The sequence below is a fragment of the Gadus chalcogrammus genome, chromosome 5 (assembly GCF_026213295.1).
Source record: "Gadus chalcogrammus isolate NIFS_2021 chromosome 5, NIFS_Gcha_1.0, whole genome shotgun sequence".
Classification (NCBI taxonomy): domain Eukaryota; kingdom Metazoa; phylum Chordata; class Actinopteri; order Gadiformes; family Gadidae; genus Gadus; species Gadus chalcogrammus.
The window spans coordinates 4878955-4893659 of NC_079416.1; the positions used below are offsets into that span (position 1 = coordinate 4878955).

Genomic DNA, 14705 nt, shown 5'->3' on the forward strand with positions numbered 1-14705 from the left:
CATCATCGTGGAGCAGTACAGCGTGGGCTCGCGGCGCCGCGCCATCAAGTGTGCCATCTGCCGGCAGACCACGGCGCACGCCGAGATCTCCTACGTGTTCACCTGCGAGGCCTCCAGCCGCAACCAGGACATCCCCATCAAGGTCAGTCAAGGACAGATGTTCCCCAGCCCTGACCCTGGACTAACGAGGCCCCAGGAAGGGGGCCCCTGGGCTGTGGGCCCCCCTGGCTGTGGGGAAGGTCCCCGAGTTAGTTTACGGTTTTATGAGTGGCTCGGTTGAAAGACTTCCTTGAATCTGATGACATTCCTTTGGGGTTGTGTTGTTTTTAGTCTTCTTGCTCGTATGAGATTAATGTTTGAATCTTTTTTTTAACTGACCCGTGGGTTAATCATAAATGAGTCCATCTGTAGGATGTCAATAATGCAGGGGTTGTCATTCTTTTTTAATATATTTTAAAACCAAATTGTCTAGCTTCAACTCCCTTGTATTTCTAAATATTGTAAAAACTTGAATTGGAAGTTGTTAAATGTTAATAGTCTCTATGTCTTTGTCTCGGTCTCTTCTCGCTCTCGATGTCGCTCTCATTCTCTCTTTCTCTGTCTTTCTCTTTCTTGCTCTCTACCTGTTTCTATCTCTAGGGGAGCCATTCTACCAAAGTAGAAGCGGTTGTGAGGACCCTCAAGAAGATCCAACTGACCGACCCTGGGGCCAAATGCCTTGTTTTCTCCATGGTAACCATAGCCAAGTGTTTCCAATGACCTGATCTAATCCAGGTAGGACCCAGCTGATGCTCTTCTTCTTGTTCTCCCAGTGGCAGTGTGTCCTGGACATCATCTCCAAGGCCCTGTTCGACAACACCATGGAGTTCTCCCAGATCAACGGCATCCACAAGTTCCAGGTGGGTAACGTGACCCTGCACTGTCCCCCTGACGGCTCATGGTTAACAGGGACGCTCACTTCCTACTGCAAATCTGGGTCCCACGATTTAAATGACCAATGTAACTTCAAATGATTTATTTTTATTTATTTCTAACAATATATAATTTAAATTAAATTAAAATGATACAAACTTTTAAACTTATTTGAATAACAATAAAACGTTTCTGCATTTAGAAAATCGAACCAATGCACCGCATTATATTTTCTCTTAAAATAAATTTGTTCTTTGGAGAACCAAGGGCAGAACTCTTTTGCCGATTGCAAAAATTCGTCCACTAACCGACCGCTGACTCTTAAACCTCCTGCCATGTGTGCCTGGTCTCCAGGAGAACCTGAGCTCCTTCAAGCACGAGGAGAAGATCAACATCCTGCTGCTCCCGCTGCACACGGGCTCCAATGGCCTCAACATCATCGAGGCCACGCACGTCCTATTGGTGGAGCCTATCCTAAACCCCGCCCACGAGCTGCAGGCCATCGGCCGCGTCCACCGCATCGGCCAGACCAAGTGGGTTCAACGACCTCCAGCCACCTTAACACCTCCATTAAACTGAACTGAAGGGATCCACACTGCCACTTTTTGAAATTCTTCATCAGGAACCCCAGGGAGGTCAACTGAAATCTGGGGGACATCAAAGGGGCCTGGTGTTCACATATTTGATAAATTGACAAATAATGGTCAGTCCTTGTTGACCATGTTGTGCGCTGGTTAGCAGTGTTTGTGAGTAACCAAGTCCCTTTGTTCTTTGCTGTGCACTCTAATTGCACTTTACCCTCCTCTACGCGCCAGGCCCACGTTTGTTCACCGGTTCCTCATCAAGTCCACCATCGAAGAGAGAATGCAGGCCATGATGAAGACGGCCGACAAAAGGTGAGGATCTTCTAATCTACAATATATCTTTGAATACTCCCAAGTTAGGCACTAATCAGGCACTTGAAATCGTATCTATTCATATTGAATTTGGTGAATGATACTATATTACTATCTATAATCAAATTTCCAAACCACTACATTATTTTGGAAATATTTTGTAACCCAGGCAAATCCTTTGTAATCTTCCTTTCGATATGTTACTTTAACTTGTGAGAGTAGCCACAGAGGCTCCCCCTGTTGTATACCAGACGTATCAGCCAACGCCGTCCCCCTCTGGGTGTGTTCCTCCCGTCTCTCGTCCAGCCACAGCGCGGCGGCGGCCATGAAGCACTCGGAGGCGTCCGTGCTGACCGTGGCCGACCTCGCCGACCTCTTCACAGAAGACGGGGCGCCACTGGGCTAGACTGCTGCCCCCCCCCCCCCCCACACACACACGGCCATACCCCCGCAACACGCAGTAAGACCGACCCATCCGAGAGACCTCCTCTGAGACACGACCCACACTGCAGGGCCACGACGCTTTACACATTCCTTTCATATAGATGTACATACGTGTACATACGTGTACATACGTGTACGAGTGTACATGTGTGTGTGTTCCGGTGCTGGTCGAGTCCAGATCCTAATAAAATACATTCAAAGGATCTGGGGTCTCATTTATAACCGTTGCGTACGCACAAAACGGGTATCTATAAAAAGCTTACTTGACGGGAGAATGTGCGCAGCCCTAAGCAAACTCTGACTCATGCGTACGCATGGTTTGGAGGAAAAGGAGATTTAGCGACACAGATGGTGGTGGGTGAACTGAAGTCAGACAGAAGAATTGTAGAGTGAGAAGAACGATTATTTTTTATCATCGCCCATCATAAATTCAATTTCAACCCGTATCATGCGTTAAATCTATGTAATCAGAATATTTAAGTCAACTGTTTTATTTCTGTATAACTCCAGAAACATCTCCAGTGAAAAAAAATCTCTATATTTAATCCCGTCACTCCATACTGTCCACTGACGGCGCGACTGCATGGAATAAAGCATCTGTCCAACATGTGTCAAAAACATAATATTTTTATGTGACACTGTAAACACATAATCAAATGTCAATTAAATCCCAAGTTTGGAAAACCAAGCCACATACTCCTCATCACAATCGTTATATTATTGTCCGTTCCTCTTGATGCTTTTCATGACAAATCAGGCATTAAAAAGGAGTTATGTTCAAAAACATTTTACGTGGGTGATACAAACTGATTATCCAAGGTGTTCTCGGTCAGTCTTATTACCATAACCCTATAAATACAGCGGTGAGCCCTGTGCGTAATGCTGCACCATAGCACTGCTGGCACTGCTGGAGGACCATGCAAATGGCAGGATTCGGAGGGAGAGGGTCTTCAGGGACCATAACGATTTATTGGTACAAAAAAATATGTACCTTCACGTCAGACCACTTCTTTTTTTAATCCTGGGACTGTGCGCTCCGTGCCACTGACAGAGTTCACTGCTGCAGCAACACGTTGCCACTTACTCTGCTTTTTGTTGTTAGTGATCCCAATCCCGTGACCGCTGAACAAAACTGCTTTTCGGGCCTCCACCTCACCCACACATGTCTCCACTTCAACCTCCGTCCTTCTGCCATTGTTTCCGACAAGACATAATATTTGCGTCTGAGTCTGTTTTATATGCAGATCGCATTCATGAGGTTGTTTGCATTGACCATTTACGGTTAAAAAGGGGCGTGTACAGGGCGGAACGTGAAACTGATTCAGCTGCGCACACTTGTAGGCACTCTGTGATTTATAAAGCAAAGATTGCTTAGTGGTGTGCGTACGCAGGGTTTTATAAGTCTGAATATTTTTTGGCGCACGCAAAACTTGGCTTTAGGGCGTACGTACACATTTAGTAACGATCCCACGCACAGTTTTATAAATGAGACCCCTGAGATGGATGAATGTTCCTCCTGTCTGTTTAGATCAGTCTTTTATTTTCCAGGTCAATCTGAACAATTGTGAAAAGATTTTGATTTGCGTTATTGTAATATATTTTTGCAGAGTAATAAAAATCTGTCTGAGGCAGGTGTTTGTTTTTTGCAATCGGTTCCAACCAGATTATTTTGTGTTGGATTTATGTGTTGTATTTTTTACTTTTCCAGTCATAATTCAATGCCCTACTTTAAGAATTAGGAAGGAAGGAAGCAGACCTATAAAACACAAAGATCGAAAGGAAGAGTGTCCTCCAGATCCCGTTCAGACGTTCATCTTAGGATAAGAAGCCGGAAAACTCCTCCGACAGCTTGTCCTATTTGCAAAACAATACAGAAGATCCAGTCACTTTGAAAGAGAGTCCCATAAATCGATCCTCCTAAAAACAAATGAGAGTTCAAGTTCTTGAGGCGTGATTGCAGTAACTGTCTGTTGGGGTGTTGTGTTGTTTCCATGGGCGGAATGAGCACAGTTTGACCATAGTAATAAAGTCCCTCATTAAAAGGATCCCTTATTAAAACCTTCACTCATGGCCTGTAATACATTCAATCAACAGCATTTTATAAATATAATAAAGTAATTATGGCTAATTGAATGAAAAATCGTTTGTGTCCTTTTTCTGAAGATGACATTTTCCTCTCCAAAAGGGAGGAAAATGTACTCTTTTTTTACACTCAAATTCGGTTCTTCTCCACTGTCCTGTCTCTGTCCTTGACTCAACATTCTCCTGTCCGTCTGTCTGTCTGTCAGTCCTTCCTGCACCAGTAAACCGGACAAAAGAAATGACCCGAAATAAAACAACAAACACACCACGCACACAAGCGCCTCGCTGCTTGTTGTCCTGTCCCCTCCTCCTGTCTGTCACCAGACCTCCTCACCGAGGTACCAAACAAGCTGTATGTTGTTTACCAGGACGTCTCTGGCTGCAGGGTTACCTTGGACTCCCCTCGCGGCTCTATTCACGCCCGGAATCTCATTGTTGTACAAGGGGGTGGAGGGACATCATTCAAGATGGTGTTTTAAGACTGGGAGGAGGCTCCCAGTTCATTACACCAGTGTCTTCGAGGGCTTGGGAGGGGAGGGGCGGGGAGGGAGGGGGGGGGGGGGGGGGGGGACACTACGTCTTGTCTGTGACAGCAAGGTTGTTCCCAGATAGATTCACACGTTTGGAGCTAAAGAGAGCTGGGGCCACCGAAGCAGCGCAGACGGCCCAGGGTTTGAGTCTACAGAAGCCAACAGGTTGAGTTGTGAGAGAGGGAGATAGAATGAGAGCTGTGGGCTTAGTGTGGTGCGCCTGCTTGGGGCTGGGCCTGATGAAGGCCACCTGGGCCAACTCTCTATCGGAGCCTGAAGACCAAGGTAAGACCCCGGGGAGCAGACCAGGAGCTCCCTCCAGGGTTAGAGGGTGAATCATGGGGAATGTCGGGGGACACTGGACATTTTAGTGTCTGAAGGCATAAAGAGACAGACAGTTTTTTTTTGTATTTTGTGATACAATTTGGATTTGCAAAATATAATATGGATGAGGAAGAATAACAATATTATTCTGCTTTTCATTAAAAAAAATTATGAGTTTGAGAATGCCTAGGCTTTGTTTAAATAATGCTGAACAACATCAGTAACATTTGATATGGAAAATACATTTTTAGGGGTTAAATTTGCTAAAGTCCAAAAAGAAGTAAATTTCCTTATTTAAGTATGGGTATTATTATACAGTTTAATGATACAGATAGCTAAAATGCTTTAATATCCTGATATAGATCAATAATTAAATTGCACAATTATTGTTTTGGACATTTCTAGATTACTATGGACCATGAATTACTGAAATAATACAATATCTTTTAGAATATTAACCCATCTGATATCGGAATTATCATTAAATAATTACAATCAAAAATCAATTGTAATAATCACAGATAATGTAGGCATCATCAACATGATGAATCCCTCTTCCTCTTCCTCGGTGTTACAGAACTCAACGAGACAGTGGTGTGCACCAACAACCGCATGGACGTTCTCATCCCCAAGGCCTTCTTCCTCAACAAGGTCCCCCCTGTTTACGTGAGTCTTCACACCACTGCAGTTTTAAATTCTAAATCCTGATTGGTCCATAACGTTCCAAGCGTGCGTATTCTTTCTCAATCACCATTTTCAGTAACAGTTCTGAATCAACGCTGAATCAACCACATATCAAATGTTAAAAAGCAACAGCCAAATACAACTATTGATCGGAAGTTTTCTCAAACATGAAAAAAACAGATTCTAAATGCACCATGGAGAAATATAAACATTTCAGCTGATTTAATTTGAACAAAAAAATAACCATTACGGCGTAGATCAGGGGTACTCAAGTAGAAATGATGAGGGGCCACAAAAAATTTTTTCAGTGACTCAAGGGGCCGGTCGGTATACGTGTGACTGAGGCCGATATATGCTCTGTTTTAGACGTAACGCGTAAGCACGTAAGATACATAACCCCCCTTGCGTGGTAAAATATCCCCCTTACGTGCTTAAGTGCGTCGGCCAAATTCCTGACTATGCGACTGAAACACTACGGCCCTACGCAGCTCGCAAAGACTGTGATTGGCCAGCTAACCACATCCTTTCAGGAGTCTCACATTTCCGGTTTTACAGCATAATAGCGCCAATTTTAAAAGGCCGTGACAGAAGCTAATGAAGAATTTTGAAGAAGGAGAAGAAGAAAACACAAGAACGAATTATGATAATTATAAATATAAACAAGCCAGCGATTTCCACTTCCACGCCCACAGATTCGTTCGTTGCTCCCCCTACTGTTCTGGCGGAGAATCCCCTTGCAACACACGCAATCCTTAAGGAACCTTAAAGGAACCGTAAATCAAACTTGTCTAAAACAAGTCCCTTGTGTAAATTACGTGCTTACGTCTCTGCGTCTAAAACGACCCTAAATCGGCCTTGACTGCTGCTGAGATGGACTGTCTGCCTCGAGTTTGGGAGGGCTGGAGCGGTCTGTGGGCTGGAGTGCTATCTGTTTATCGTTGCAACCCCCAGCCGTATTGAGATCGCGGCGCGCGGTTTCAAAATAAGAGCGCCCAGCACGATTTTTTTTTTTTTTTTTTTTTTTTTTTTTTTTTTTTTAATAATTTAAAAAACTTTTCAAAACAGCTCGAGGGCCATTAATAGACACCCCGCGGGCCACAAAAGGCCCGCGTGCCGCTACTTGAGTATGACTGGCGTAGATGATAGTTCTTATTATCTAATCATGTTGGTAACTATTGTTTAAACGGTATAGATCAGGTGTGATGCACGACCCTGTCCTAACTTATTCTCCATTAACCAGTGACCTTCCCTGGTTTGATTCTCACTGATGCATTTCTGCAAATGTAAACCCTTCATACTCTCATATTCAGTGCGCTGGGTTGGTTTGTTTCCCGCTGAGGTTGAGTGTGGATGTGTTCTGTTGGTGTAGGTCTGGGATTTACATCTGAACGAGCCGGCGTGTCGGGGCGTGGAGACGGGAGAGGACTATGTGTTCAGCATCAAAAACAACCTCTCGGACTGCGGGACGGTGATGGTAGGTTTTCTCTGGAATACTTGTTTGTCTTAAATAAAACCCTGGAACATCTTAAATAAAACACGAGCAAGTCTCAAATAGTATACCGTTTGTTTTTAGAAAACACTGGTATTTTTTTGAAAACACTGGTAGGTTTTCGAAAACACTGGTATGGCTTAAAAAACCCTGCATCGAGTGGACAATTCTATCTAAAAGCACTTCTTGGCAATGTCGTTGAGTGTGTGTGTGTGTGTGTGGTGTGTGTGTGTGTGTTGTGTGTGTGTGTGGTGTGTGGTGGGTGTGTGTGTGTGTGTGTGTGTGTGTGTGTGTTGTCAGAGAGAGAGTGGGCAAGAAAGAGAGTGTTTGGTGTGTGTGTTGTGTGGGGGGGGGGTGATGGGGGAGATGGATTTAGCAGTGCCGGTAAGTGTTTAGTTTGTGCGTGTGTGCTGTGTCATTTGGATGGAGGTGAAGAAAGGAGAGAGAGAAATGTCTGTGGCTGTATAAAGACTAACCTCCGCTTGGACACTCATCAATGACATTATAAAATCCCCATCGTAATAAATTATCTACGATGTCTGCGCGGTTGTCGTGGAGACGCAGAGCCAACCCCCAGTTAAATTATGTCCTTCCAAATGCCAATCAATTGGCGTTTGTCTAACTTAACAATAAACGTTAATTGAACGACTGAAGGATTAAAGACAAGAGGCAAACCTTTATTTCTCTTGAATGTTGTAACCGTGGATTTTCTTGGAGTCGGAGGAGTTGGACTTGACAGTAATAAGCCCATATATAGCCTGTATAGCACGCATAGTAAAGAGAGAAAGGCATATTTTAACTGACACAAGAGAAAGTAGAGAATAGTGAGTTGGGGAGGAGCAGGAAGGGGCGCCGCGTATATGTAGGAGGAGAAAGGTATCGTTGTTTCTCCAACCCACCCATAACATCCCAGACCTTATTCAGAGTACGAAGGAGGGGTGAGGGGTGTGTGGGTGGTCCCAGACCTATTTATCGGCTCTTCATGGAAATGATATCACTTCAGTATTCATGACCCCGGTACACAAAAAATCCCCACCCCTTTCTTCTCATACCCCTATGTCTTCTTCTTCTTTCTCATTGGCTGCTGCTTTGTATCCCCTCCTAACAATCACCGACATTGTGTCCAGGCAAACATGTTCCACTCTCTGTGGGCTTATCTCATTCTCAAGCCGTCGTTGAGCTGTCCTTCAGTGGTGCGTCGGCGTGTGTTTTTCTCGTAAAGCAAGGAGCAGGTGAATACAGCTTTGAAGAGGGGGGCAATCTAACCCCCCGCCGCCCTCAACAAGTTTATTAGGACTTTTGCATAACAGTTGAAATAAGTACACCCCCGTGGTTTAGGTGCTGCGTCTGAAAGGGGGAGATTCCAGGGCTGATACCTTTCAACCCCGTGACGTAGAATAAAAAAACAAACCCATTTTGGACCCCAAACCTGGAAGATAAAGAAACGAGAGCAAACAATGAGAAGGGTTGGGTTTAAGACGAAGGCCATCTTCTTCTATTGAAACCAACATGTCCATGTTGGTTTTCAGCATTTATATTTCGTGTTAAGAGACGCTAGCCCTGGTCACTGTGTAGAAAGCGTCCCGCTGTGTTACCGACCGGTCGTTAGAGACGTCTGGACGCTTTGTCTCTTTCTCCCCTGGCCGCCTTACCCACTTTTACAATGAGTCAGTGTAGGCCTACGAGAGGACTGTCATTACTGTTGAGGTGACGGTGCTTTGTAGGAGATGATTCTTTGTGTGTTGCTGTGTAGATGGATTGGTGTGTGTGTAGTGGTAGGTTTATTTGTAGGTTGGTAAGTGTGTGTCTCTGACTGTGTGTGAGCTTTTGATGGTTACCTAGATGGACAGCCCTTTCTCCCTTTACCACCACCGTCTGACTCCTATAGCTTTGAAGGTACTTAAGCGTGGACGTTGCCAGGTCAAAGTTGTGTAGTAACTTGTATCACGCACAACCATTTCACTGGAGCTCATTTCTCTACATCATAGTATGACCTGTTCGCAGATGCGTAAATCATATGCTATATAGGCTAATATTTGTGTGTGTGTGTGTTGTAACATAATTGACACATTCATACCAACAGGCCACATATGCCCTTGCCAATTAAAGAGGCTTCTTTCTCACGCTAAGGAGGGATCCTGAGCCTAGGGAGGCGTCCAGCTCATACAGGAGGCCAATCATCATGTGTCAATTCTAGAGATACGAGCGGTCAAGCTGTTTGAGAGACCCAGGTGCTCAAGGCCACAAGAACAAGTGTAATTCCCGCACATAGCCACAACCAAGTTGCCATGCCAACACATAGCCGCAAGGGACAGCATAAGGACACATACAGGTATCCAGGGGGCGGGAGTTCAGCACCATGCTTAGCCAATCAGAGCACATACTGAGTCCACGTCTGCCCAGTAGATAAGTCACAACACATAGGCCAGGGGGCAGAACGCTCCAGGTAACGCATCTATCTGATGCCCTACTAAGTGTATCTCCACACGTGCGTCATACAATTCCCCTCCTTTTGCTTCATAGAGACTAGTCCAAACCTTTACCAAATAAAGTGAGGTAAAGCGATCCTGACTCGGCAGACTTTTTCCAAAAAGACACAGCAGTGTGTAGCCTACTGTATGTCACAACAGAAAGTACAGGACAGTTTTACTATAAAGATACAAACTTAGAAATGCGATACAGATAGAAAATACCTAAAATATATGGTACCTACCTATATCTATACACCTATGAGTTATAGAAATGGAAATGCAAAAAGTTATTTGTTAACGTTATAGACGGTTGAGCTAGACATTATTGACAGTATATGCTACATTCTTGCAACTTATAAACACAGTATAAAGTAAAAAGTATATAGAAGTATAAATATATGTGTGTGTTTGCGTGTATATCATACAGAATTCTTACATTCTTGCCTGTTTTGTCTGTGATTCAGGCATACGATGACACACACATCATGTTTAGCAACACAATCCGCAACAACGATTCGGACATCGTCACCAGGAACTACATCAACATCACCTTTGTGTGCCGCTACCCCAAAAACTACATGGTGCAGCAGCCCGACGGAGAGAACTGGTCCGGGTGGACATCAGGTAGAAGGCTGCACTCTGTCGGTCGCCTCCAGATGGATCCCCCAAGCTCCTCATGCGGATTGGCTTAGCTCAGGAGGTAGAGCAGGTTTACTTGTAACCAGAAGGTTGCTGGTTCAATCCCCTGCTCCTCCCAACTGAGTGTCGATGGGTTCCTGATGATGACACTTAACCCTGACTGCTCCTGGCGAGCTGGCAGTCGCCTTGCATGGTTGACTTCGCTGTCGCTGTGTGAATGTGTGTATTTACCATTGTAAGTCGCTTTGATAAAAGCATCCGCAAAATGCCCAAAAAATAATAATCATTAAGAGTATCGTAGAACCACTATTGTACCACTAGGTGGCATGTTGCTAGCCAAAATCTACCCTTGAGTTATTCCACACATGGGGAATCCCAGGTGTATGAGGGAGAGTTGCCCCCCCCCCCCCCCCAGCGGGTCCAGTCCACTGGGTATGCTAGTAGCTTGATCTATCTATCATACATCTGGGTTCAGAGTGAGTTATTAAATGCAGCCATTACTTTTGTTGAATCATTTTTGCATCTAAAGACTATACCCATCTACCCGGATTTCAATCAACCAAGTATACGTTTCCGTTTTGGTTTAAAATGAGAGTTTGTTGAATCAGTGGTGAGAATAGAAGAGATCAGTATACATCTAATGCTGATGAGTTGCCTTCCGAAACCCCCTGCAGAACGATCACCCTGACCACGGAGGACGGGAACTTCTCTGTGTCCATGCTACTGTACAAGGACCGGGCCTTTGAGGACCGGTGGACCACGGTGCCCTCCCTGACCTTGGAGGACGACATCTTTGTCAAGATATTCATGGTAACTTAACTTGCAAATACACTGTAGTGCACCCGCCCCATTACTCCATGACCATCAGAGGGACAGAAGTGGCACAGAATATTCACCGCAATCGCCTTTATATATTTCATACACCTTTACATACATTATACGACTCACGATAGTCGTATAATGTACATTATTGATAATATTGTGACCTCAGTGACCTTCACTGTGGGAAGAGAGAGGAACCAAAGCCCAAACAAGCCATCTTAAATACTTCTAGAGAGAGGTACCAAAGCCCAAACAAGCCATCTTAAATATCTTCATAGAGAGAAGTACCAAAGCCCAAACAAGCCGTCTTAAATATCCTTGCTATTGACAGCTATTCTTGGACACCGTGAGGCTCTGGCTCCACATTAAGCAATATGTTGTGTTGCTGTGGCCGACCCTAGTAGGAACGTTCCCGGAAACTTAACCCTATACCCTGACCAGACGGTAATTCGACCCGCAGTCCCGCTGCCGGCCGCGGTAATCAAAGTTTTAGATCACAGCTCCGCTTTACAAGCCCCAACAGCCCCCCTCGATCCCTACTCCCCCCACCACTCTTCGACCCCTTCCCCAAGTCGTTCCTGAGAGTCTTTCTTCTTTGTACTAGCCTGTGACGGCGACTTACCCCAGCTGTTGTTGACCTGCAATACATTTGTTTCTTACGTTCCCTGTGACGCAGAATAGCAAACACCGTTGGCCAGGAATGGCTGAGCATTTACATTGACATTTTTGGACATTTAGCAGACACTTTAACCCAAAGCGACTTACATCGGTTAATGCACACGTTCACACCCCGACGGCGGAGTCAACCATGCAAGGTGACAGCCAGCTCGTCAGGAGCAACTAGGGTTGGGTGTCTTGCTCAGGGACACCTCGACACTCAGCTGGGGAGCGAACTAGCAACCTTCCGGTCACCAGCCAAGCCTGAGCTAAGCCGACCCCTAGCATTTAGCATTCCAATCCATTCAAACCTTTAGGTTTTGCGTTTTGGTTTTACTGGCCTCTCATTTGGATTGCTCGTTTTGTGTGTGTTTGTCTTTGTCCGGGCTCATAGATCCCAGCTCACTTGACGCTGCGTACGGAGAGATGGGCCACCCCCACCAGTGACCCTTACAGCAACATCCAGTACACCTTCATCAAGGACAGGTCGGTCAGCCCCGTCCGGGGCCCCTGGCGGTGGACTGGACTGCGTTGATGATACAGATACCTTGTTGTTGACATTCTGCTGCTCTCCAAGCATATAGAGGCATCTTGAACAAATGACAAAGTGTAAAATGGATATCAAAACTATTAATAGTAATACAGTGATAGGGCTGAGGAATCATATCCCTACCGGGAAAAGCCTTTTAACGTGATCTTCTAGTAGTAAAACATAAGATATGCAAAAAGTTAATGTTAACCTTATAAACTGTTGAGGTAGACATTATTGACAGTATATGCTACATTATTGCAACTTATAAACATAGTATGAAGCAAAAAGTATATAAAATATACAGCGTCCAACAGCGTCTGTTGAAACCATGCTCAAAACAACCCCACCAGCAAATGAATGCATGTGCACACACACTGTTGTCCCCTCGGCCTGTTTTGTTTTCTCCCTCGCCCACAGCACTCCCTCGTTGTGATGAAATGTGAAATGAGAGTTTATGATAGAATTAAGTGTCCTCTGAGGCTTGGACAGAAAGCCGGGTCACGTGACCCCCCGCTGTCTGTCCGAGGCCGGTCAACTCGCAGCCCAGCAGCTGTGCATTCCCTTAGCAACCAGGCAGTATTTGGTATCGTTAGCAACAGCATGGCAATGAAACACACCAGGATTTCACAATGCAGAAGGGGAAAAACTCTTAGCTAATCTGTCTCATGCTGCCGGGGATTGTTTGAACAAACACTGACATTATACTTTTCTCCTAATCCGACCAGTTTAAATTGTTATTGAAGGCTGGCTGTGTTTTCCTTCCTATTCTTTGCCCTCTATAACATGTTTTTTAATGTGTTTGCATTGGAAATGTAAATGTCAAACTCAGCTGGCCCCCTTGACACCTTTGTGTGTCTGTCTATCTCTATCTCTGTCTCTGTCTCTCTTTCTCTCTCTCTCTACCAAGTTCTATAAAAAAAGTAAAATATATATTTATAAAGTACCAAGGTTGTATGGACAATATAACAGACGACTGTCTCCCCCCCCCCCCCCCCTCTCCTCTGTCATGAGTATGGATAATATAATGGACTACTGTCTCCCCTCTCTCTCTCTCTCTCTCTCTCTCTCTCTCTCTCTCTCTCTCTCTCCTCTCTCTCCTCTCTCTCTCACCCAGCTGCCCGTTGCTGTCCAACCAGCAGACCCTCTCGGCTGAGGAACGGCCAGGGTCCTGAGGCCATGTTCCGGATACAGATGTTTCAAGTTTGTGGGCCGCTCATACACAGACGTCTTCCTCCACTGCAACGTCCAGATCTGCCACAGCACGCCGGGCTCTGCCAGCCGTGAGAGAGAGAGAGAGAGAGAGAGAAGAGAGAGAGAGAGAGAGAGAAGAGAGAGAGAGAGAGAGAGAGAGAGAGAGAGAGGAGAAGAGGAGAGAGAGAGAGAGAGAGAGAAGATAGAGAAGAGGTGGAGAGAGAGAGAGGAGAGAGGTGGAGAGACAGAGAGAGGAGAGAGAGAGAGAGAGTGTCTGTGTGTGTGAGAGAGAGAGAGAAGAGAGAGAGCGTCTGTGAGAGAGAGAGAGAAGAGAGAGTGTCTGTGTGAGAGGAGAGGATGAATGAGAGGAGAGAGAGAGAGAGAGAGAGAGAGAGAGAGCGTCTGTGTGAGAGCGAGAGAGAGTCTGTGTGAGAGCGAGAGAGAGCGTCTGTTGTGAGGAGAGAGAGAGGAGAGAGAGAGAGAGAGAGTCTGTTGTGAGAGAGAGAGAGAGAGAGAGAGAGGAGAGAGAGAGAGGAGAGAGAGAGAGAGTGAGTCTGTGTGAGAGAGAGGGAGAGAGAGAGAGGGAGCTTACGTCAGAGTTATTCGCTGTACGGTATTCACAGACCAGTTCAGACAAGTGACAGCTTTCGTCCCTAGAATAGACTCCCAGGGCTTAGTATGGTTTGCATTTGTCATCAATCAATTAGATATCAGGATACACAGATTGCCAATGGAAACACACCTAGTTCACAAACACGGAATTAATTCAAGGACATCGTATTATACAACCAATGTCATACGTCTACCAGTAGGCCCCCTTGGGCAAGATGGCTAATGCTTGTCAATGTATGTGAAGTTGCTTCGGATGAAAGTAATCGTAATGTTCAATATGAAATCCATATGAAGATCTTCATTTTAACATGAAGCCGAATAACTTTCCCATTCGGTAAAACAACCTTCCCTCAGTCTCCAGTGACCCCCTATCATACCCCTGATGAACCCCTATCATTACCCCTGATGAACCCCTATCAT

The 14705-nt window shown here is 45.3% G+C and overlaps 2 protein-coding genes across 2 annotated transcripts in view; both read left to right on the forward strand.

The window, feature by feature from the left end:
* LOC130382725 (E3 ubiquitin-protein ligase SHPRH-like) overlaps window positions 1-2214 on the forward strand; it is a 3031-nt gene extending 817 nt beyond the window's left edge. The window contains exons 2-7 of the mRNA XM_056590612.1: window positions 17-142; window positions 640-732; window positions 813-899; window positions 1267-1445; window positions 1728-1808; window positions 2115-2214. Of these exons, the coding sequence (XP_056446587.1) occupies window positions 17-142; window positions 640-732; window positions 813-899; window positions 1267-1445; window positions 1728-1808; window positions 2115-2214 (666 nt within the window). The remainder of the gene's footprint in view (window positions 1-16; window positions 143-639; window positions 733-812; window positions 900-1266; window positions 1446-1727; window positions 1809-2114) is intronic.
* A 2720-nt stretch (window positions 2215-4934) lies between these two features.
* Window positions 4935-12485, forward strand: LOC130382726 (alpha-tectorin-like). The gene is made up of 6 exons (XM_056590613.1): window positions 4935-5149; window positions 5766-5854; window positions 7242-7346; window positions 10297-10445; window positions 11146-11281; window positions 12345-12485. The coding sequence occupies exons 1-6, from the start codon at window positions 5056-5058 to the stop codon at window positions 12483-12485; spliced, it is 714 nt and encodes a 237-aa protein (XP_056446588.1). The 5' UTR covers window positions 4935-5055.
* Window positions 12486-14705: the final 2220 nt, after the last annotated feature.